Consider the following 22114-nt stretch of genomic DNA (forward strand, 5'->3'; position numbering starts at 1 on the left):
GTATTGTAGTGTAGTCTGTACTGTACAGTAGTGTATAGTGGTGTATAGTAGTGTATAGTGGTGTATATTGGTGTAGTGTTTAGCAGTGGAGTTCATAGTAGTGTAGTGTAAAGTAGTGCAGTCTAAACTGTATCGTAGTGCGGAGTGTACAGTGAGGGGAAAAGTATTTGATCCCCTGCTGATTTTGTACGTTTGCCCACTGACAAAGAAACGATCAGTCTGTAATTTTAATGGTAGGTTTATTTGAACAGTGAGAGACAGAATAACAACAACAAAATCCAGAAAAACGCATGTTAAAAATGTTATAAATTGATTTGCATTGCTCTGGTGGTATATGATGATGATGCATTGTATTTGAAACTTATTGGACGACACCAGAGATAGCTCTCTTTAGAGCTTAGTCTCACTAAAAGTGTTTGACCCAGAGGATAACACCAAAAGGCGAACTGCACAAAGTCTCTGTCTCCTCGACAGACCTGTTCTCCACCTGAGAACGGCTGCTTGCATTGCGGCCGAAACGTCATGAGAATTATTTTATTATGTTTTATTTTTATTATTTTATTATTTCCATTCTACGTGACTTTACCGAAAGAACCAAGAAGATGAGCACAAAGACAATGACACTATCAGGGCATTGAGAGCTCGGGGTGAACAGCTACATCATGGGCGGTCACATCATGTAGTTGTGATGTCATCTAGCGCAGTCTGCACACAGACGTCACCCTCCCTCAGCAGTTTTGCTGTGGAGATCAACTCTGCCCAGCGCTTTTCCTGGTCTCAGATTCTGGATCGTCCCACGCACTTCCTCCACAGATGGCACCTGAGCCAGCGACCCCTCCTTGCCCCATGATGTTGTCTGGGTTGAGGGATTCTCTTACCTCTAGACCTCACAAACATTATCTGCAAACCTACATACTTTAGCTCCTTAGTATTAGTTAGACTTGTGCCTTTAGTATAGTTAGACTTGTAAACCACTTATTTAAGATTTAAGATTCCTAAATGTTGAATGTATGCACCTTCCGGCCAAAGTAAATCCTTTGTCTGTGCGAACTTTCATGGCGAATAAAACCCTTTCTGATTCAGATTCTGCTCCTGGGGGTCGGAGATCAAATTACCATTCTTTCCCTTAAGGACGGTGATAGGTGAGGGGCTACAAGTTACGTTTTGGATGGAATTAAAGAGTGATTTGTGATTGTGGGCTGCTGGGGCAGATTCCATGTCCTCAGCAACCGGCGAGCACCACCCATCCTTGCAGCACAACACGGCTATCCAAACCTTCAAGCGAAGGCTGCGGTAAACCTCCTCGTTCTCCTACGTGGGATGCAGTAGACGATGGGAATGGGCCTGTCGCTTTTTCTCAGCCAGCCGGAACACCTCCATCAGCCAGGGTATCTGGCAAGGTTTGGACCATGTTGCCAAAGCAGCAATTGCAGCTGGATGACCCACAGTTTTAAACCTCACTGATTTGCCCTCGGCATAATGAGGAGTGGGGGACGATGCCAACCCCAGCTTCAAGCGATGATGAAATTCTCGCTTGCAACTTTCATCAACTAGCTGAGACCAGGCAACTGCGGGTTTGAATGGGGTCCTAGTGACACGCACAGCAAAAGACGCAGACTCCAAATGTACAGCAGCAGGCATTGCCAGGGTCATGGTATCGAAACCCCACGACCTTCTGTACACAAGGTGAGGTTAGTTAACATCTCCATAGCCACCATCAAAGACCCCTGAGACAAGGGGATGGGTGTCTACCGTTTCTTCGCAGGAGTGTCAAGGCGAAAGGCTCATCGACGAGATGATTTCCCTTGGGCAGAAGGCTTGCCAGGACCTCATTCGAGCCCTCGAAGCCGTGCAGGATAAATACGAAGGTCTACAGCAACTCCTGGACATGATACGTAAGTCACCAGCACCACCATCACCACAACCACTACCACCACCGCCACAACCACCATCATAATTACCACCACCACCACTACCCACCACTACTACCCACAAGCACCAACCACCACCACCTACCACCACAACCACTACCCACCACAACCATCCACCACCCACAACCACTACCCACCACCACAACGACCAACTCCGCCACCACCACCACTGCCAGCCACAACAACCACCACCGCCACAACCACCATCACAATCATCAGCACCAACCACCTCCACCACCAACCGCCTCCACCAACCGCCTCCACCAACCACCACAACCACCGACCACCACCACCGCTGGCCACAACAACAATAACCACTCTAGATTTGAAGCTTTAGTGACTGCAGGAATCCATACTCTTTCGGTAAAGTCACGTAGGTATAAAATAAAATAAATACCTTTACCGATAGAACCAAAGAGTAACAATAACCACAGCAAACACGATTCACAGCGCCCACGTATTTTCGAACGTATCCGGACACAAGCGTTCGATTGATAACACGAGTGCATAATTAGCTCGCTGAGAAGACACTTCTTCTTGGTTCTTTCGGTAAAGTCACGTAGAAGGGAAATAATAAAAGAATTAAAAATAAAACATAATAAAATAATAAAAATAAAACATAATAAAATAATTCTCACACCGTTTCGGCCACAATGCAAGCAGCCGTCCTCAAGTGAAGAACAGGTCTGTCGGAAAGACAGCGTCTGAATAAGCTGGGTTGGAGGGGGGATGAGCGCCTTGACAAAATAATTTGCATATCAAGAGGAATTTAGCATATTTATGGGAAATGCAGATATGGGATTAGTCACTGCTTGTGCTAAATTCCTCTTGTTATGCAAATTATTTTGTCAAGGCGCTCTTCCCCCTCCAACCCAGCTTAAATATATGCTCAAAGCCTGGGGTGTTTTATTCAGACGTACCCTACCCGATACCCGGCCAGGTATCGGGTAGGGTACGGGTATCGGGTACCCGGTTGCGACCTCCTGGTAGCGTCCTTCACGAGCCTCCTCCGCAGTGGTGCACCCTCCTTGACTTTGACATGTTGCATTTTCCTTTTCCCAACCACCTCGATCAGTCACTCCAACCTCTGGCCGACGTCAAGACGACTACGGCTCCGCTGGACGTCTGCTCGACAGAAAGCCGTCAGCCTCAGAGTATGATGCGGATGAAAGAGAATCGCAAACCACGACGCAGCCCGATGGTCCCGATGGAAACCAACGCGGAGCGGCCGACCCCAACGGACATCGTCTGAATTATAATGAATATGTCGGTGAGTGGCGCTCAACCACTCGCGTGTTCAGACGCTGTCTTTCCGGCAGACCTGTTCTTCACCTGAGGACGGCTGCTTGCGTTGTGGCCGAAACATCGTGAGAATTATTTTATTATGTTTTATTTTTATTATTTTATTATTTCCCTTCTACGTGACTTTACTGAAAGAACCAAGAAGATCTTCGGTAGAGTGAACGGGCAATATCAGGGCTGCACACCCTTTTTAACATTTTGCCTGCATTCATTTGATTGTTTTTCTTTTCTCTCTTTCATCCTCCAGAAGGGGAGCCTGGTAACTCTAATCAGCAAGAATTGGCTGCATTGGGCCTGCTTAACGCAAAGGCCCCAATCCCTGAGACTGGACCTTGTGCAGGTAAAGATGAACAGCAAATCACACAGATTGATTCCGAACAAAATACTAAGGGCCCTGCAAGGATTGGTGAGTGGCTTTTTCAAACTCCAAAATGTCTGCGTGTACACCACCTTGCCTTGCGGACCATGGCTGATGTTCAACCACAACCTCTCCACGCTGAGGCAGTGCAGTTTGGCAAAGGTAGTGAGGAAAGGAAAGGAGTTCATCTTCTTGGTTCTTTCGGTAAAGTCACGTAGAAGGGAAGTAATAAAATAATAAAAATAAAAGATAATAAAACAATTCTCACGACGTTTCGGCCACAACGCAAGCAGCCGTCTTCAGGTGAAAACCAGGTCCGTCGAGGCGACAGAGTCTGAATGAAACAGCACACGAGCTTGGAGCATATATATAAGCTGGGCGCATTGACAAAGGAATTTGCATATCAAAAGGAATTTAGCATATTTATGGGAAATGCAGGAATGTGATTAGTACTGCATATGCATGTGCATTATGCAGGATTAACAGCATCAAAGGGAGCTGCAGTTACTGCTGCTGCTGCAGTTGCTGCTGCTGCAGTTTCTGCTGCTGCTGCAGTTGCTGCTGCTGCAGTTGCTGCTGCTGCTGTTACTGCTGCTGCTGCACTTGCTGCTGCTGCTGCAGTTGCTGCCTTATCCATTTTAATATAACACTATGTATTATTCTACCCACCCTAATGTGTATCACACTGCTATATGTTTACTATACAATTACGACACCATACATTACTCTGCACACTGCACCATGCCAGTGAGTGGAACGCGGTCTGAAAGTCACCGTAAACGTGAACACAATCAGTTAAGATCCGAAATGGTTTATTACGTCCTTCCAATGATTGCTAAGCCAGAATCCATCTTCTCGGTTGAAATTGTCTCTGTGTTTGTATATGTGGATCGCCTCATGAACGAATCTCTCATGATAGCCAGATGGCTTGCAGAGAACCTCTGTCTTGGAGAAGTCAATATCATGTGAGCCCACTGAGTTGTAACAGTGATCTGCCACGGCTGAGGTGTTTGTCCTACCGTGTTTCAGGTCTGCCTTATGTTCACGGATGCGGTCCGAGACATGTCGTTTGGTTTCTCCAATGTAACTGCTACCACAGAGGCAACTTAGTTTGTAGACGCCAGGGTACTGTATGTCTGGAACCACATCTTTTACAGACGGGACCAGATCACGGATTTTATGTACTGTGTTGAATCGGACCTGGATCTTGTGTTTAATCAGGATTTTGGAGATCTTTTTTGTGACCCCAGCAATGTAGGGTAAGGTGATGGTCTTGAAAGGCTCCTCAACAGGATCCTTCTTGATGGTTGGAGTGATGGCTTTGCGGATTGTGTAGTCGGAGTAACCATTAGCCTTAAGAGCTTGGCGTACGTGTTTGAGTTCACTGGAAATGTGTTCATGGTCGGAGATGCATTGGGCTCTATGATATAGAGTCTTGATGAGGGAATTCTTCTGGGATGGATGGTGGTGGGAATCCGGTTTTAGATAAGCATCCGTGTGGGTGGCTTTCCTGTAGACAGAGTGGCTCATTGAACCATCAGGTCTCCTTTTGATTAGGACATCCAAAAAGGGTAGCTTGCCATCATTTTCGACTTCCATGGTGAATCTGATGGCTGGGTGTATGGAATTGATGTGGTCGAGAAATTGGTCTAGAGCAGGCCGGCCATGTGGCCAGATGACAAAAGTGTCGTCTACGTACCTCTTCCATAAGGTCGGGCGTAGAGTGGCAGTCTGGATGGCGTCCATCTCAAATTTCTCCATGAAGATGTTGGCTACAACCGGAGATAGGGGGGAGCCCATTGGGGTGCCCTCAATTTGCTTGTAGAAGGTTCCATTCCAGGTGAAGTATGTATTGGTTAAGCAGTGTCTCACCAGGGGGGGTACCCCAGCATTCAGTCCTTGATGAACCAAGTCTTCAATGATTGCGATGGTGTCAGGCACAGGCACCTTGGTGAACAAGGAAACCACATCAAAACTGGTAGGACAAACACCACATCAAAACTGGTAGGACAAAACACGGTAGGACAAACACCTCAGCCGTGGCAGATCACTGTTACAACTCAGTGGGCTCACATGATATTGACTTCTCCAAGACAGAGGTTCTCTGCAAGCCATCTGGCTATCATGAGAGATTCGTTCATGAGGCGATCCACATATACAAACACAGAGACAATTTCAACCGAGAAGATGGATTCTGGCTTAGCAATCATTGGAAGGACGTAATAAACCATTTCGGATCTTAACTGATTGTGTTCACGTTTACGGTGACTTTCAGACCGCGTTCCACTCACTGGCATGGTGCAGTGTGCAGAGTAATGTATGGTGTCGTAATTGTATAGTAAACATATAGCAGTGTGATACACATTAGGGTGGGTAGAATAATACATAGTGTTATATTAAAATGGATAAGGCAGCAACTGCAGCAGCAGCAGCAAGTGCAGCAGCAGCAGTAACAGCAGCAGCAGCAACTGCAGCAGCAGCAACTGCAGCAGCAGCAGAAACTGCAGCAGCAGCAACTGCAGCAGCAGCAGTAACTGCAGCTCCCTTTGATGCTGTTAATCCTGCATAATGCACATGCATATGCAGTACTAATCACATTCCTGCATTTCCCATAAATATGCTAAATTCCTTTTGATATGCAAATTCCTTTGTCAATGCGCCCAGCTTATATATATGCTCCAAGCTCGTGTGCTGTTTCATTCAGACTCTGTCGCCTCGACGGACCTGGTTTTCACCTGAAGACGGCTGCTTGCGTTGTGGCCGAAACGTCGTGAGAATTGTTTTATTATCTTTTATTTTTATTATTTTATTACTTCCCTTCTACGTGACTTTACCGAAAGAACCAAGAAGATGAATCCCTGCAGTCACGAAAGCTTTAAATCGAAAAGGAAAGGAGGTTACAACGTTTGATTTTTAGGCACGCCGACCTCCAGCCACTCACAATGCCTAACAGCGGCCATGATTTTCGCTTGTGGTGGAGGAAAGGGCTCGCGAAGGACGCTGCTGCTGGGCAGTGCCAGGCTATCTTCTTGGTTCTTTCGGTAAAGTCACGTAGAAGGGAAGTAATAAAATAATAAAATAATAAAAATAAAACACAATAAAATAATTCTCACGACGTTTCGGCCATTCTTCACCTGAGGACGGCTGCTTGCGTTGTGGCCGAAACGTCGTGAGAATTATTTTATTATGTTTTATTTTTTATTATTTTATTACTTCCCTTCTACGTGACTTTACCGAAAGAACCAAGAATATGAATCCCTGCAGTTACGAAAACTTTAAATTTATAGTGCCAGGCTAGTTGCACAGTTGAGGATGCTTACTTTCGGGGGGACAATTTGGGAGGGCAGTCGGCCTCCAGCAGCAACAATGGAGGGCGAAGGAGAGAGGAGTGGCAGCCTCTCCTCCACAGTCAGCGTTTGAACATTCCTCGTGGCCAGTGACAGTGATTTTTTGTTGTTTGTGGAGGAACTCCGAGAGGCTCTGCCAAGTGGATTGTGGCCAGGATAAGTCGTAGATACAGTGAGGGAAAAAAGTATTTGATCCCCTGCTGATTTTGTACGTTTGCCCACTGACAAATAAATGATCAGTCTATAATTTAAATGGTAGGTTTATTTAAACAGTGAGAGACAGAATAACAACAAAAAAATCCAGAAAAACGCATGTCAAAAATGTTATAAATTGATTTGCATTTTAATAAGGGAAATAAGTATTTGACCCCCTCTCAATCAGAAAGATTCTTGGCTCCCATGTGTCCTTTATACAGGTGAAGTGTTCTTGAAGACGCGTGGACAACGGAGTAAGGCACACGTATTTATTTACACAATGTCTTTACAGTACTGGAGGGATGTATCGGCCCCCTCACCCGTACAACTGGGAATTCACCCCTAGCTAGCCTTCCTAGCCGAGTCCTCCGCTAACGGGCTAGGGGAGGCTGTCTGGCCCGACACTGGTTAGTCGGGCTACGGTACCCGGAATCCCAGAGGTCTGACTCTGGTTCCGGGACCACGCCACTGGCTCCAGCCTGCACTGCCCTTACAAGGGCGGCATCCCAGGGGGAGTCCAGGGCCTATCTGGCCGGTCTTCTCTCTTCCCTTAACTACTCTAAGACTGAGCCCCGAGCTCTCTGGCTCAACCCTTTTTATACCCCCCTAGAGGATCGAAACCCCCCTCACGCCGTCCAGTACGGACGTCGTTGCGGGCACCACCCCGTGTGCTCACGGAGACCCCGCCCACTGTGTCTGTTTTCCGTTAGCCCCTATGCAAACAGCCCTACACAACAGACCCTCTGTAACAGCCCTACATCACCCCCCCCTGTACAGCTCGCAGCCGTCCCGGCTGCAACAACTTTCAATAAAGGTTATTTAACCCCTGGACCCCCGCGTGTGCCTTAAAAAAAACGTTTTTTTTTTTTTTTTTTTTTTTTTTTAACACTAACATGAAGGAAACAACAGCAACAACGACAACAACAACAACAATGACAACAACAAAACCCTCAACCCCGAAAGGGAACAATCCGACGCACCCCCCCCGAATAAATACGGATACCGTAAGAACAAACTATATACAATTTGCAGCGAAGCCACCATACACACAACAGCAGGTGAGCACAACGTATGTGAATTCAATGGGCAGGGAACACACCCCCCCCCACACAACACACAATGAACACAACATATATACACATCTTGCGGTTTCACAACAGTCTGCGCATTTTTGCGCGTGTCCTTGCGGTTTTACAACAGTCTGCGCATTTTTGCGCGTGTCCTTGCGGCGGGCCCCTCACACGGGGAAACCCCGGGTGGCGGACCGTCAGGTGGTAATCGTCCGTCCGGGAGCGAGGCCTCCTCTGATGCCTCGTGACTGTTGATATCCCCAGAAGGGGTGGTCGGGCGTGAGCCCGTCAGTCTCGATGCACCTGGAGGTGGCACGGCCGGCAAGGCATTAGGTGAGCGCGGTGGAGACGGACCTAGTGAGTCGGTCGACCCCCCACACGTCTGGCCACGCATGTGTGAAGTGGGTTTGTGTGCCGCGACGAAAGGTTTCAACCGAGAGGGGTGCACGAACCATCGCCGCTTCCCCCAACGAATGCGCACGCACTGTGGTCGCAAGACCTCGACCACTTCCACAGGGCCCCGCCACGGCCGCGCCAGCTTAGGGGAGGTAGCCCGGGGTACTTGGGGACAGTGCAACCATGCCCTGTCCCCCGGTTTCCACTGTATGACATGCGCCCGACCCAACCTGAGGCGCTCGTTCGCCTTTTGACGGAGGTCCGAGTTCAACCTCGCAGCATCCCGCGCCTCTGTTAATTTAGCCAGATTAAATTTGACGTGGTCAGCCAATTTAGTTTTTCCTTGCGGGTCGGGGATCTGCAGCTGGGCGCGAACAGGCGGGTCGGGTTCGCGACCGTACATAAGGTAAAAGGGGGAAAACCCCGTAGCTGCATGGGGTGCCATCCGGTATGCCGCCAAGACCCCCTGAATATGCAGGTCCCAATCAGTTTGAGAATCTGAGACCTGCTGTGCCATCATTGACGAAATGGTGCGATGCAGGCGCTCGACCATTCCGTCGGTCTGTGGGTGATACGGGGAGGTCCGAATTTTATTTGTGCCTAAGAGGTCACAGACTTGTTTAAGTAATTTGCTGGAAAAATTTTTACCCTGGTCGGTCAGCAGCCGTTCCGGAGCACCTTTGTCCAGGACGTATCCCTGAACAAAGGCGTCCACGATGGCTGCTGCCGACTGGTTGGCAAGGGGCCAGGCCATGGGCCAGCGCGTAAAATACTCGACTCCTGTCAGCAAATACCTATTGCCCCTGGGGGTGGCGGGAAATGGCCCCAAGATGTCCAGTGCGACAAGCTCATTTATTCTGGACACCTTGATTGATTGTAAAGGCGGGTTAGACTCCCGCGCCGGCGGTTTCCGTTGCGCACACCGCGGGCATGAACTCAAAAGATCCCCCACATCCTTTGTCATACCAGGCCAAAAAAAATCTAGTTGTATCAGTGCAAGGGTCTTTAGAGTCCCCAGATGTAACAGGCGCTCATGCGCGGCCCACACCACTTTGCCTCGCAACTCCGAAGGGACGACCAGCCGATGTCGCTGTGATTTTGCGTCCCAATGCATGAGCAGACCCTGTACCATTTCCCATGCACCCGAATCACCTTTCACCCGGCCAGCACCCCCGACGCGACGACGCCACCCGAGGAGGGAGGTATCCTCCATTTGGAGGCGCCCCCACTCAGTGACGGGCAACCCCAACAGGGAATCCCTTCCCTGTTGTTCGATCGAATTATCAGGCAGTGGCTCGTCGTCGTCGGTGGCTGCCAGGATCGGGACCGATGCGTCCCCTGAAGGTCTGCAACGTCCCGACCCCAGGAGGCATGCACATTCCGAGGTGGTTGGCATGCGTGACAGAGCGTCCGCGTTGGTATGGCGAACGCCCTTACGGTAAGTGGTCTCAAAATCAAAATCCTGGAGAACCTCCAACCATCGAGACAACTGTCCCGATGGTTGTTGAACCCGCAGGGCATACTGTAGTGCCGCATGATCTGTGCGGACGGTGAAATGCCGACCGTACAGATATGGGCGGTACTGTTGGATGAAATAAACAATTGCCAACAGTTCTCTACGGGTAACACAATATCTCTGCTCCGCAGGAGACAACACCCGACTACCGTACGCGACCACCCGTTCAACGCCATCAACCACCTGGGAAAGCACACCCCCAATACCCGTGTTGCTCGCATCGGTGTCGAGCAAAAAGGGTTTCGAAAAGTCAGGGTAGATCAAGGGAGGGGCTTTCACCAGGGCGTCCCGAAGGGAGCGGAACGCAGCCTCCTCCTCTTGACCCCAGTGGAAACGAACCCCTTTAGATGTTAGAGCGTGCAGGGGTTTAGCAATTGTTGCAAAATCAGCAACAAACCGTCGATAATACGACGCGAACCCAATGAAACTCCTGACCTCTCCCACCGAGGTGGGAGTCGGCCAGGAGCTGACACACTGCGTTTTGGCGGGATCGGTAGCAATACCTGAGCGTCCCACGATGTGCCCCAAATAACGCACCGAATCACGCAACAAATGGCATTTTTGGGGCTTAAATTTCAAATTAGCAGCCCGCATCTTTAGGAAAACCGCCCGCAACCTCTGGAGATGCTCATCAAAAGTTTTACCAAAGACGATAACGTCATCCAAATAAATGAGGCACGACTCCCATTGCAGTCCAGCCAAAACCAATTCCATTAAACGCTGGAAAGTTGCCGGGGCTGAGTGTAAGCCCATCGGCAACCTGTTGAATTGAAACAAGCCGTGCGGTGTACGAAAAGCAGTTTTAGGCTTTGACTCATCATCCAGAGGAAGCTGCCAGAATCCCGAAAGTAAATCGAGTGTGGAAAAGAATCGCGCTCCCGCCAAGGCGTCAAGCGATTCATCCATCCGAGGGAGCGGGTATGCGTCGGCAACCGAAATTTTATTAAGACGCCGGAAGTCAACGCAAAACCGCAACGAACCGTCCTGCTTTTTAACCAGGACGATCGGCGCTCCCCAAGGGCTGGTGGAAGGAGAAATGATGTCCGCGGCTAACATGTCATCAACAGCCGATTTGACATGGTCCTTTTCGGCGGGACTCAACCGAAACGGATTTTGGCGAATTGGCGTGCTGTCACCCGTGTCAATATGGTGACGCAGCAAGTGAGTGCAACCCAAATCATATTTATTTCGACTAAAAACGTCGGAAAATTCTCGCAGTAGCGTTTTAAGTTGTTGACGCTCTGAATCGGACAGGTCCGTCGATCCCGCACAAAGCGCCTCGAGCCACCCTTCATCGCTGTCCGAACGCGGTCGCGACGCAGGGACAGTGTTGACGGAATTTACGGCGGGCTCCTCACACGGCACCGGCGTTGCGTGAGCAAGCACGGTCCCCTGTGGGAGCACCACCGTCCGCGAGCCCACATTTAGGACCGCGATGAAGGGTTCACCATCCCCTCTCACTATGGTCTGGGCCGGTAGTAAGTCAGGTCCACTAACCCCGGCCCTAGACGGTCCCAACAGTACCCCTTGTGCCCCAGCACCCTTAACGAGGGGCCGCCGAAGTTTCAAGGGTACCAACATTTGCGTTCCCGGAGGAACGCGTACCGTTCTCTCCACGAACGCCGGCACCGTCGCGAACGCCGTCCGAGTCGCAACCGGTGATGGCAGAAACGCCATGCGTCTGCCCGATGGAAGCTCTATGCACCCCTGGTCGATCAAAATTACAATCGGCATCTTGGCCAGGAAGTCCGTCCCCAGCAGGCACGGAACCGCCAGCGAGGAAGAAACAAAAATCGGCCCAGACAATTTTATTTCCCCGATACAAATTTGGGCACGAATTTGTCCGATGATGCCAAGTGAGCCCCCGTTAGCCGCATAGAATGGTATGTTAACTGGCATCAAGGGACGACTCCGGACAGGGAGAATGTTATAAATTAATTCCGAAATAATAGTCGCCGATGCCCCCGTATCGACCAGGATGCGCACTTCCACCCCGTCGATATATCCTACAACGGCCGACGACCCCGACGATGCGGCAACCACACGATCGGCCAGCACGGACCACTGGCCGGGTTCGATATGGGTACCCGGAGTGGTGCGTGATGGTGCGATGGTGCGTGATACCGGCCCCCCTCTCGTCGCGGTGTTTGAGTGCGTGACGGGTGTGTGTGTGGGCCAAACGTGTGGGGTGCCGCGACTCGCCGGTTTTTGATGGTGGAGCTTGGGATGAGGCCCGTCGTCCCGGTGAGGTGTCGTCCCGCGCTGACGAGGAGAGCGGCACCCCGAGGCGACGTGGCCCCGGACGCCGCAGTTAAAACACCGCGGGAGCGACGTCGGAGGTGACGAATGGTCGGAACGGCCCGACCCGTCCTGGCCCGGCCGTGCACTCGTCGCCTGTTGCCGTCGGTGGTCGACGGCGTAGAGTTCCTCCGTCGGAAGGGTGGCTGCAGCCACCGCACGCCCCGCCGATGCCCTGCTGGCTTTGCGCCGAAGCGACAGGAGGTTTGCGTGGAGGAGCCGCGCCGCCTGGAGCGATGTCATTTCCGCGTCCTCCTGTGCGACGACAGTGATGTCAAGATCGTCGGCCAGGAGGAGTATCTTCTCCGTTACCATAGCGTCGATGCCGTCGTCATCCATACGGGGGAAGGCCGACTTGGCCATCGCCAGGAGGCTCGTTCGGTACGCTAGGGGCGACTCCTTTTCTCCCCGCTTGCGGTCGTAGAACTCCTGTCTGCATTCCGCCGATGGTCCGTAGACTCCCTCCCAGCAGCTGCAGCGCCATCGGTAACGTAGAGCGCCTTTCCTTTGGTGCCGATGTTAGGGCGGCAAGCGCGTCGCCGTCCAGGAGCGCCGGCAGGGCGCTGAGAGCTTCTTCGTCTGTCCATTTAGCCATTTCTTGGTGGGCGAGGAAGCGTCTTCGGAAGCCGCTCCAGTCGCCCTCTGCGCCCACGAATTCCTTAAGCGGGGGCAGCCTTTGGTGTAGTGCAGCGGTTGCCGTGGAGTCCCGTGGGCTGCTGCCTCCCCGACTCGGCTGCGTCTCGGCGCGAATGGCAGATGGCATCGCCTGTCGCAGCTTTGATGACGCGCCCTCCTCCGTCGTTGATGCGGCAGCCCCAGCGCGGCCGATGTCGGACCCCAGGTTGAGGTTGGCCACGCCCCTAGCGGTCGCTGCGTCGATGGCGGGAAATTCAAAATTTGAATCTTCAGAAATGGCGGGAAGGCGCTCCATACACCGGTTCCCCTCGCCCCGCGGTGGACCACCAGCCCCCAGCCGTGTGATGTTCTCCAGCGTAGCGGCAGCGGCGTAGAGCAGTTCCGCCAGCCTCTCGTGAGCCAGCCTCAGGTTGTCTCCCCGCTGCTCCTCTTCATGGCGACGCTCCGGTAAGCACGCGTCCGGCCCCGGCTGCACGTCGTCTTGTTGAGCCATCTCGGGCTCGACAATTTCGGCGGCGTCTTCCGTCTGCTGTTCCCTGGCTCGAGCTGATCGGCGCGTGTCCATGTTCTTGGTTCTTCTGACGCCAGATGAAGTGTTCTTGAAGACGCGTGGACAACGGAGTAAGGCACACGTATTTATTTACACAATGTCTTTACAGTACTGGAGGGATGTATCGGCCCCCTCACCCGTACAACTGGGAATTCACCCCTAGCTAGCCTTCCTAGCCGAGTCCTCCGCTAACGGGCTAGGGGAGGCTGTCTGGCCCGACACTGGTTAGTCGGGCTACGGTACCCGGAATCCCAGAGGTCTGACTCTGGTTCCGGGACCACGCCACTGGCTCCAGCCTGCACTGCCCTTACAAGGGCGGCGTCCCAGGGGGAGTCCAGGGCCTATCTGGCCGGTCTTCTCTCTTCCCTTAACTACTCTAAGACTGAGCCCCGAGCTCTCTGGCTCAACCCTTTTTATACCCCCCTAGAGGATCGAAACCCCCCTCACGCCGTCCAGTACGGACGTCGTTGCGGGCACCACCCCGTGTGCTCACGGAGACCCCGCCCACTGTATCTGTTTTCCGTTAGCCCCTATGCAAACAGCCCTACACAACAGACCCTCTGTAACAGCCCTACACAGGTAACGAGCTGAGATTAGGAGCACACTCTTTAAGGGAGTTCTCCTAATCTCAGCTTGTTACCTGTATAAAAGACACCTGTTCACAGAAGCAATCAATCAATCAGATTCCAAACTCTCTACCATGGCCAAGACCAAAGAGCTCTCCAAGGATGTCAGGGACAAGATTGTAGGCCTACACAAGGCTGGAATGGGCTACAAGACCATCGCCAAGCAGCTTGGTGAGAAGGTGACAACAGTTGGTGCGATTATTCACAAATGGAAGAAACACAAAAGAACTGTCAATCTCCCTCGGCCTGGGGCTCCATGCAAGATCTCACCTCGTGGAGTTGCAATGATCATGAGAATGGTTAGGAATCAGCCCAGAACTACATGGGAGGATCTTGTCAATGATCTCAAGGCAGCTGGGACCATAGTCACCAAGAAAACAGTTGGTAACACACTACGCCGTGAAGGACTGAAATCCTGCAGCGCCCGCAAGGTCCCCCTGCTCAAGAAAGCACATATACATGCCTGTCTGAAGTTTGCCAATGAACATCTGAATGATTCAGAGGACAACTGGGTGAAAGTGTTGTGGTCAGATGAGACCAAAATGGAGCTCTTTGGCATCAACTCAGCTCGCCGTGTTTGGAGGAGGAGGAATGCTGCCTATGACCCCAAGAACACCAAATCCACCGTCAAACATGGAGGTGGAAACATTATGCTTTGGGGGTGTTTTTCTGCTAAGGGGACAGGACAACTTCACCGCATCATCAAAGGGACGATGGACGGGGCCATGTACCATCAAATCTTGGGTGAGAACCTCCTTCCCTCAGCCAGGGCATTGAAAATGGTTCGTGGATGGGTATTCCAGCATGACAATGACCTAAAACACACGGCCAAGGCAACAAAGGAGTGGCTCAAGAAGAAGCACATTAAGGTCCTGGAGTGGCCTAGCCAGTCTCCAGACCTTAATCCCATAGAAAATCTGTGGAGGGTGCTGAAGGTTCGAGTTGCCAAACGTCAGCCTTGAAACCTTAATGACTTGGAGAAGATCTGCAAAGAGGAGTGGGACAAAATCCCTTTTGAGATGTGTGCAAACCTGGTGGCCAACTACAAGAAACGTCTGACCTCTGTGATTGCCAACAAGGGTTTTGCCCCAAGTACTAAGTCATGCTTTGCAGAGGGGTCAAATACTTATTACCCTCATTTAAATGCAAATCAATTTATAACATTTTTGACATGCGTTTTTCTGGATTTTGTTGTTGTTATTCTGTCTCTCACTGTTCAAATAAACCTACCATTAAAATGATAGACTGATCATTTCTATGACAGTGGGCAAACGTACAAAATCAGCAGGGGATCAAATACTTTTTTCCCTCACTGTACCTGTCCCCCAGGGTCTCCAGCAAAAGATCAATTCGATATTTTTTAACTAGTTTAGTGGTAGTTGAATTGAAGGTAGAGGGGTTACCAGCCCCTCGAACCGATCCAGAGCACCCATTTGGCCGCTGTCGTGGCTACAAGCGCTATGATAGAAATTGGCCTTCCCTCCATGGCATTGCTCACATCCACCAAAATGTTACCGTCTAGCACCACCACGGAGGTAAGGGATTGCTTTTGCCGGACTACCCCACTATACATACACATGTACACAGAGATAGGAGAGACAGAGCAGCACACCAGTATTTACTGTGACGTGGCGTCTCCTCCATTACTAACCAGTTGTTCGAGACATGGACGAGCTGAAGGCTGCCAAGCTGATCAAAAGGAAGAGGCCGGAACTGAAGAAGTGGATTGGCAGGGACCCCACGTACCTGCTCGACTACTTAAACCGCATGGATTTGATCTCTCGTGACATATACCACGGGGCCCGCGACATCACGGTGAAAGTGGAGCGTGCCAACTTTTTGATTGACCAGTTCATCGACAGGGATGAGTGCCTCAAGCTCTGGAGGGCTCTCGAAAGCCTGCAGGACCACTACCCCCAGCTGGAGGAGTGGATCTCAGCCTGTGCATCGACCATGCCTCACACTTGTGGTAAATCAATGCAAAACGAAATGCTGCAGCTGCTTTGATATGAAAAAAATACTCATGCTATGGCTTTGTTGTGTTTGGAACTCATTGGCCTACACCAGAGACAGCCTTGTCCATGGCCTTGTCTCTGCACTCGTGTTAGAGCAGATAATGAAGCCAAAAGACGGACAGTACAATAACAATGTAAGCAAACACTGCTTTCATATTCCATTGGAACCTCATTTGCCAGTAGCAAAATATGATAATTGGTTTTTTACCCTTTTATCTGGCAACAAAACTGACACCTTTTTTTTACTAGGAGTCATGTTTGCATTGACCACAATACCTGCAGTCGGAATGCAAACAAAAACATAACTCTGATAATGTATGCATTGTCCTTGAAATTGATTGGTCCACACCCGAGACAGCTTTCCTTAGAGCCTAGTGTTTTTTTGTTTGCATTCCGACTGCAGGTATTGTGGTCAATGCAAACATGACTCCTTGTAAAAAAGGTGTCAGTTTTGTTGCCAGATAAAAGGGTAAAAAAACAATTATCATATATTTTTATTGGCAAATGAGGTTCCAATGGTGTAAATGCTTACCCCGAGCTCTCATACTCTGATGGTGCATTGTCTTTGAGTTGTGCACCTTTTGGCGTCATCTGGTCCAACACCATGTGAGACTAGGCTCTAAGGAAAGCTGTCTCGGGTGTGGACCAATCAATATCAAGGACAGTGCATACATTATCAGAGTTATGTTTTTTTACTCTTAGGTACTTTCGGTAAAGTCACGTAAGTAAAAAAAATTAAAATTAAATTAATAAAAGTAATAATAGAAATAAAATAAAATAATAAATCACGACATTTCGGAGGCAACACAAGTCACCGTCATTAGGTGGGACCGTCACAGCCAGATTTGCTGTATCAAGTGAGGCAAAAACAAATTCAAGATACAAGTTCATACATACAAGTTAAGGGGGGGGGGGAGGAGGGGGGGAGGAGCTTATCTGAGTGTGGTAGCCAATGAATGGAACGTATTGGGGGGGGCGGCGGGGCTAAAAGAGAACAACAGGTCACATGCTAAAGGTGAACATGGTGCTAGAAGAGAACGACAATGCACATGTTGTTTTTCCCAGTGTTTTACCTAGTAGTTAAGGGGTAGTTAAATTGAAGGTGGAGGGGTTACCAGACCCACGCACCCATCCAGAGCACCCATTTGGCCGCTGTGGTGGCTACAAGCGCCATGAGGGGTATAGCCGATATGAATTGTCCTTCCCTCCATGGCACTGCTCACTTCCACCACAGTGTTACTGTCCAACACCACCACAGAGGTAAGGGATTGGAGTTTGCCGGACTCCCCCACTATATACACACACGCACACAGAGAGAGGAGAGAAAGAGATGAACACCGGCATTTACTGTGACATCGCATCTCCTCCACTACTCACCAGTTCGAGACATGGATGAGTCGAAGGCTGCCAAGCTGATCAAAGGGAAGAGGCCGGAACTGAAGACGTGGATTGGCAGGGACCCCACGTACCTGCTCGACTACTTGGACAGCAGGGATTTGATCTCTCGCGACATATACAAGAGGGCCCGCGACATCACGGTGAAAGAGGAGCGCGCCAACTTTTTGATCGACGAGTTCATTGACAGGGACGAGTTCCTCAAGCTCTGGAGGGCTCTCGAAAGCCTACAGGACCACTACCCCCAGCTGAAGGAGTGGATCTCAGCCTGTGTGTTAACCACACATCACGCTTTTGGTAAAGCAATGCAAAACGATACACGGCTGCTGCTATGATATGAATAAATACTACTGATGTTACGGCTTTGTTGTGTTTGGAACTCATTGGCCTACACCAGAGACAGCCTTGTTCATGGCCGTGTCTCTGCACCCATGTTAGACCAGATAATGAAGCCAAAAGACGGACAGTACAATGACAATGTAAGCAAAAACTGCTTTGATAATTTTGGAATAATAACACGCGTTGTAGTGTTCGGAACTTATTGGCCTCTACACCAGAGATGGCAGACAGCGCTGCCACAGTCGTGGAACCAAAACTCGGGGGTCATCCTTGTTAAGACGTACACGGGCGTGAAACATCGCCCTGGTGAGTGAAAAAAATATAATTCATCACACGAACGACTCCCGTCCTGGTATCGAAAAGCCATGTTGTTTTTGTGTAGTTTGTTTTTAAGCTTGACAAATACAAAAAAATAATGGATGAAAGTTTAAGGATAGGTGTGATTTATACACACAACTTTGTCTGGCAATAATTTTAAACAGGAAGTGGTGTTAAGATGTAATGCAGACTTTTGACTGCATTATCCCACACACACATCAAACATGCTCTGATAATAATATTGTATGGCATTGTCTTGGAAACTGAAGAAGAAGGCGGCTTCATTCCCGGGTCAAGCAGCCCCGCTCCCTCACGGGACTGGGCTTATATCTAGGCCTCGGCAAGGTAAGGTAATTTACCCTTTTTACCGGGTAAAAGGGTAAAGATGTCGACATGCCAAGGGGTAAGGTAAAGGGTAGGGTAAAGGTAGCACGAAGTATTACCCGGTAAATACGGTGCCTTGTTTACCGCTAGAAGCTCCGTGGTGCAGTCCGTGGCCTCCATTTAACAAGTAATATAAAAAAAAAACTTTTTTAAAAACACGCTTTTATTAAATGTACTCGTAATGGCAGAACTCCACGATTCCAGGAAGTGGCCCCGAAGCTTGCCACAACGTAAGGGACCGTGGCCAATTACAGCCAACGTCAGTTGAGCGTGGACAATTAGACCCAAGCCGAAACATAACATTTAAAAAATAATGTTTGAAAATATATATTTTTTTATGATAGAATATAGTATTGTCATCAGTATGACATAAGTATACCAAGTTTGCAGTCGATATCACATTGGGAAGTGAGTTAAAATTGAGTTACACGATTTGAGGATACAACGACAACAACAACAGAGAGAGTTAAACAAAAGCGTGTAAAATTGGAATAATCGAGAGTATTCTATATGAATAAAGCGCTCTACCTAGCATTTACCGTTATAAACCTTGTTCATGTGTAGTAGTTCCCCAGTAATTACCCTGTAATCGGGTAATTTGTATTGTGGTAAGGTAAAAGGTAGGGTAAAGGTAGGCTCGTTGTTTTTAACTTTTACCTTGACTTGCCGAGGCCTACTACGTAAGATGGTTATCAACCGCTCCTAACCACTATATGGTTGAACCAGAACATCCAACACGCCGTCTGGCCGTCGTGTGTGGAGACCGAAGAGCGAGGATCGAAGAAGGTGGCTTCATTCCCAGGTCGAACAGCCCCGCTCCCTCTCGGGACTGGGCTTTTATCCGCTGTGGCTTGACCGGGCTCTGCCCCTGGTCACGCTCCCTTCTAGATCCTTTGCGGAGGCTCCGGGTCCACACCACGTGGCCCTCTCACCCCCTTCTGGGGGTACCCGTGCCCCCTCGTCCAATCACGTGCTCTCGCGAGTATACACAGACTGTCATGTCCTTACCCGACCTCCTTGACATCCGGAACCTGCCCTCTAGTGATCCCCTAGATGTAGTACACCCAATGGTGCCATAGAACGACCCATTTGTCGTTACACAAGCATAGAAAACTCGAAGCTTCGTGTGGAGTGACAGACCAGGTAGTTTCCACACAGCGTTACGCAGCCGATGACAAGATAATGCTGCTCGACTGATTCGGAGTGAGTCCTCTGCTGTCAAACCAGTGCCGGTCATGAGCACACTGCCCAGGTATGGGAAACTCTGCACTCTCGACACTTCACGTGGCCTTAAAGTGCACTTAGCCTGGCACAAACGGCGTGCTGACGTCACCGCCACTAAGTGGAGAATGTCGGTTGTCGTTTTCAATGTAGTTGCAAAAACCACAAAACGTTATTTTGCAAAAAATAACCTAAATGCATCCGGCTGATGCTTCCCAAACTTTTGTTTTTGTTATAGTCTTTTTGTCTCTCTCTCTTGAAACAGAAAAAGCTCCGGGACGTGACGCGAACGTTCACTACAGCACCACTCCTGCTGGCGAGGTGGCGGCGAATGAGGAGGCCTTCAGGAGACTGACCGCTTGCTCGGACGAGCAACTGCTCGATGGCATAAAGAAAAATATGATGGCGCTGGTCGAGGCTATCGAGGGAGATGTGAGGCCGGTGTTGACGAAGCTGTTTGAGAAGGAGATCTTCACAATTGCCGAGATGAATGTGAGCCCATCAAAGATGTTTATTATATATCTCTTGTTGTTAAAACAGTAAGACTCGATTATCCGCGCATTAGTTGCGGGAATAATTCAAAAGTCGTGGATAATCCCAAAAAATATCTAATGTTTACGTTTTTATCGTTTTTTTTTATATGTTTATTCACAGGCTGTCTCGACCACTCAAACAAATAAAAGTGGCTCTGAAGCTGCATCTCAACTGATAACGATGCTGCTCCATAAGGGTGACCGTGTGGCCAGAGAATTCTGGATGGCCCTCTGGAATTTGAAGACAAACTATCCGCGGATGCCCAAGATCTTTGAGAATGTACTCTTGATCATCGAGCCCGCTGTTTGATGTCTGCAAGACGCAGACATCAAACAGCGGGCTCCAACTTTTAAAATAACAAAAAATAATGTTTTGTTGTTGTTGTTGTTTGTTTAACTGGATGTAAGCCACGTAATGATAGCAGCTCTGTGTCCCTATGGGTCTCTGTGGGTCTCTATGGGTCTATACAGAAAGAAGAAAAAGGAGAAACATGAACTTGACACTAACTCACTATTTGTTTCATTTTAATAAAGTAATTGTTTTATCCGATCGTGGACGTTTCCTAGATATTTGATACGCATTTGATGTGAACGCATTCTGTGCGAATATTGACACTTTGAGGTGTTGCCTATAATTTAGGTTTAATCACGTGATCCTGAGATTTGCCCATTGATGCTTTTATGATCATCCAGTACGGATTGATGAGTACGTACATTTGCATGGGAACTTTTATAGGAATTCTGATGGTAAGAGGTGGTGGATGTTAGGGCAAGTTGTATTAATAACATTTTATCACAATATATACACCATCATGCAGAGTGTTACACCTCCCAACACACTGCTCAAGTGTCCCTGGGGGTTTCAAGAGGCCAGCAAACCCTTGAACACCTACCTCTCAATTGCTAAAGGAAAAAAAGCCAAGACAATATCCTAACTTCGCCAACAGACACACGCGCGCCTTGTAGGGACTAAGTCTTTGATCCACAATGAAACGATGATTATGCTGATTATATGTGTAATGTGAGGTTATATCCGGGTCATTGACGTATCACAACTCGTCATGATGATTGGCTCTGCCAGTCCTGGTCTATAGCCAATGGGGGGGAAGCCTAGGGGCGTGGCCCTGACGTAATGGAAAGGTGACAGCTGTAAGGATTGGTTCTGCTGGCTTTGGCCACAGCCAATGGGGAGATGAGTCAGGGGCGTGGTCCCGGGAGCTTACGAGGGAGCCTGGAATGTTCCATGGAGGCTAACCAGGATTGGTGGAAACGTACCACGTGACCCGGGTATTAAATAGGGGTGGAGACGAACGACACGTGGTCAGGACGGGAACGAACAGAGGAAGGGGGCCACGCGGGAGCGGGGCTCCGGGTTGCCACGTGGCGGTGTGTCTCTCTCTGTCTATCTGTCCCTCTCACGCTGCCTGTCAGCAGCGTGAAGGAAAGCTGTAATACAAGTTGAATAAAAGACGGATTCCAGAAGTCGCCTCAACGACCTTTATTACATATGGACAAAGACTCCTCTACTTATGAACATTCTACTTATGAACTTTCAGAGATACAAACTGTCCATATATCCGGTTTCCTGTTCGTACCGAGGCTCGTAAGTTCAACCGCCGTGCAAAAGATGGCGGTGGTGGCATCTACATCTGCAGAACACGAAGAACCAATGGCATCTGCAGAA

General features: G+C 49.5%; 1 protein-coding gene across 3 annotated transcripts in view; it reads left to right on the plus strand.

Moving 5' to 3' along the window:
* LOC133359534 (uncharacterized) overlaps positions 1-21912 on the plus strand; it is a 159405-nt gene extending 137493 nt beyond the window's left edge. Inside the window, exons 8-14 of one of the 3 annotated variants that reach the window (XM_061577960.1) lie at positions 1766-1895; positions 3007-3201; positions 3481-3573; positions 15880-16194; positions 17621-17932; positions 20163-20389; positions 20552-21912. In XM_061577960.1, the coding sequence (XP_061433944.1) occupies positions 1766-1895; positions 3007-3201; positions 3481-3573; positions 15880-16194; positions 17621-17932; positions 20163-20389; positions 20552-20740 (1461 nt within the window). In that variant the 3' untranslated portion in view covers positions 20741-21912. The remainder of the gene's footprint in view (positions 1-1765; positions 1896-3006; positions 3202-3480; positions 3574-15879; positions 16195-17620; positions 17933-20162; positions 20390-20551) is intronic. The other 2 variants (XM_061577962.1, XM_061577961.1) reach the window with 2 other exon arrangements.
* Positions 21913-22114: the final 202 nt, after the last annotated feature.

The sequence above is a fragment of the Lethenteron reissneri genome, chromosome 65 (genome assembly GCF_015708825.2).
Source record: "Lethenteron reissneri isolate LAM-NWPU_2019-01 chromosome 65, ASM1570882v1, whole genome shotgun sequence".
In the NCBI taxonomy this organism is placed as follows: Eukaryota; Metazoa; Chordata; class Hyperoartia; order Petromyzontiformes; family Petromyzontidae; genus Lethenteron; species Lethenteron reissneri.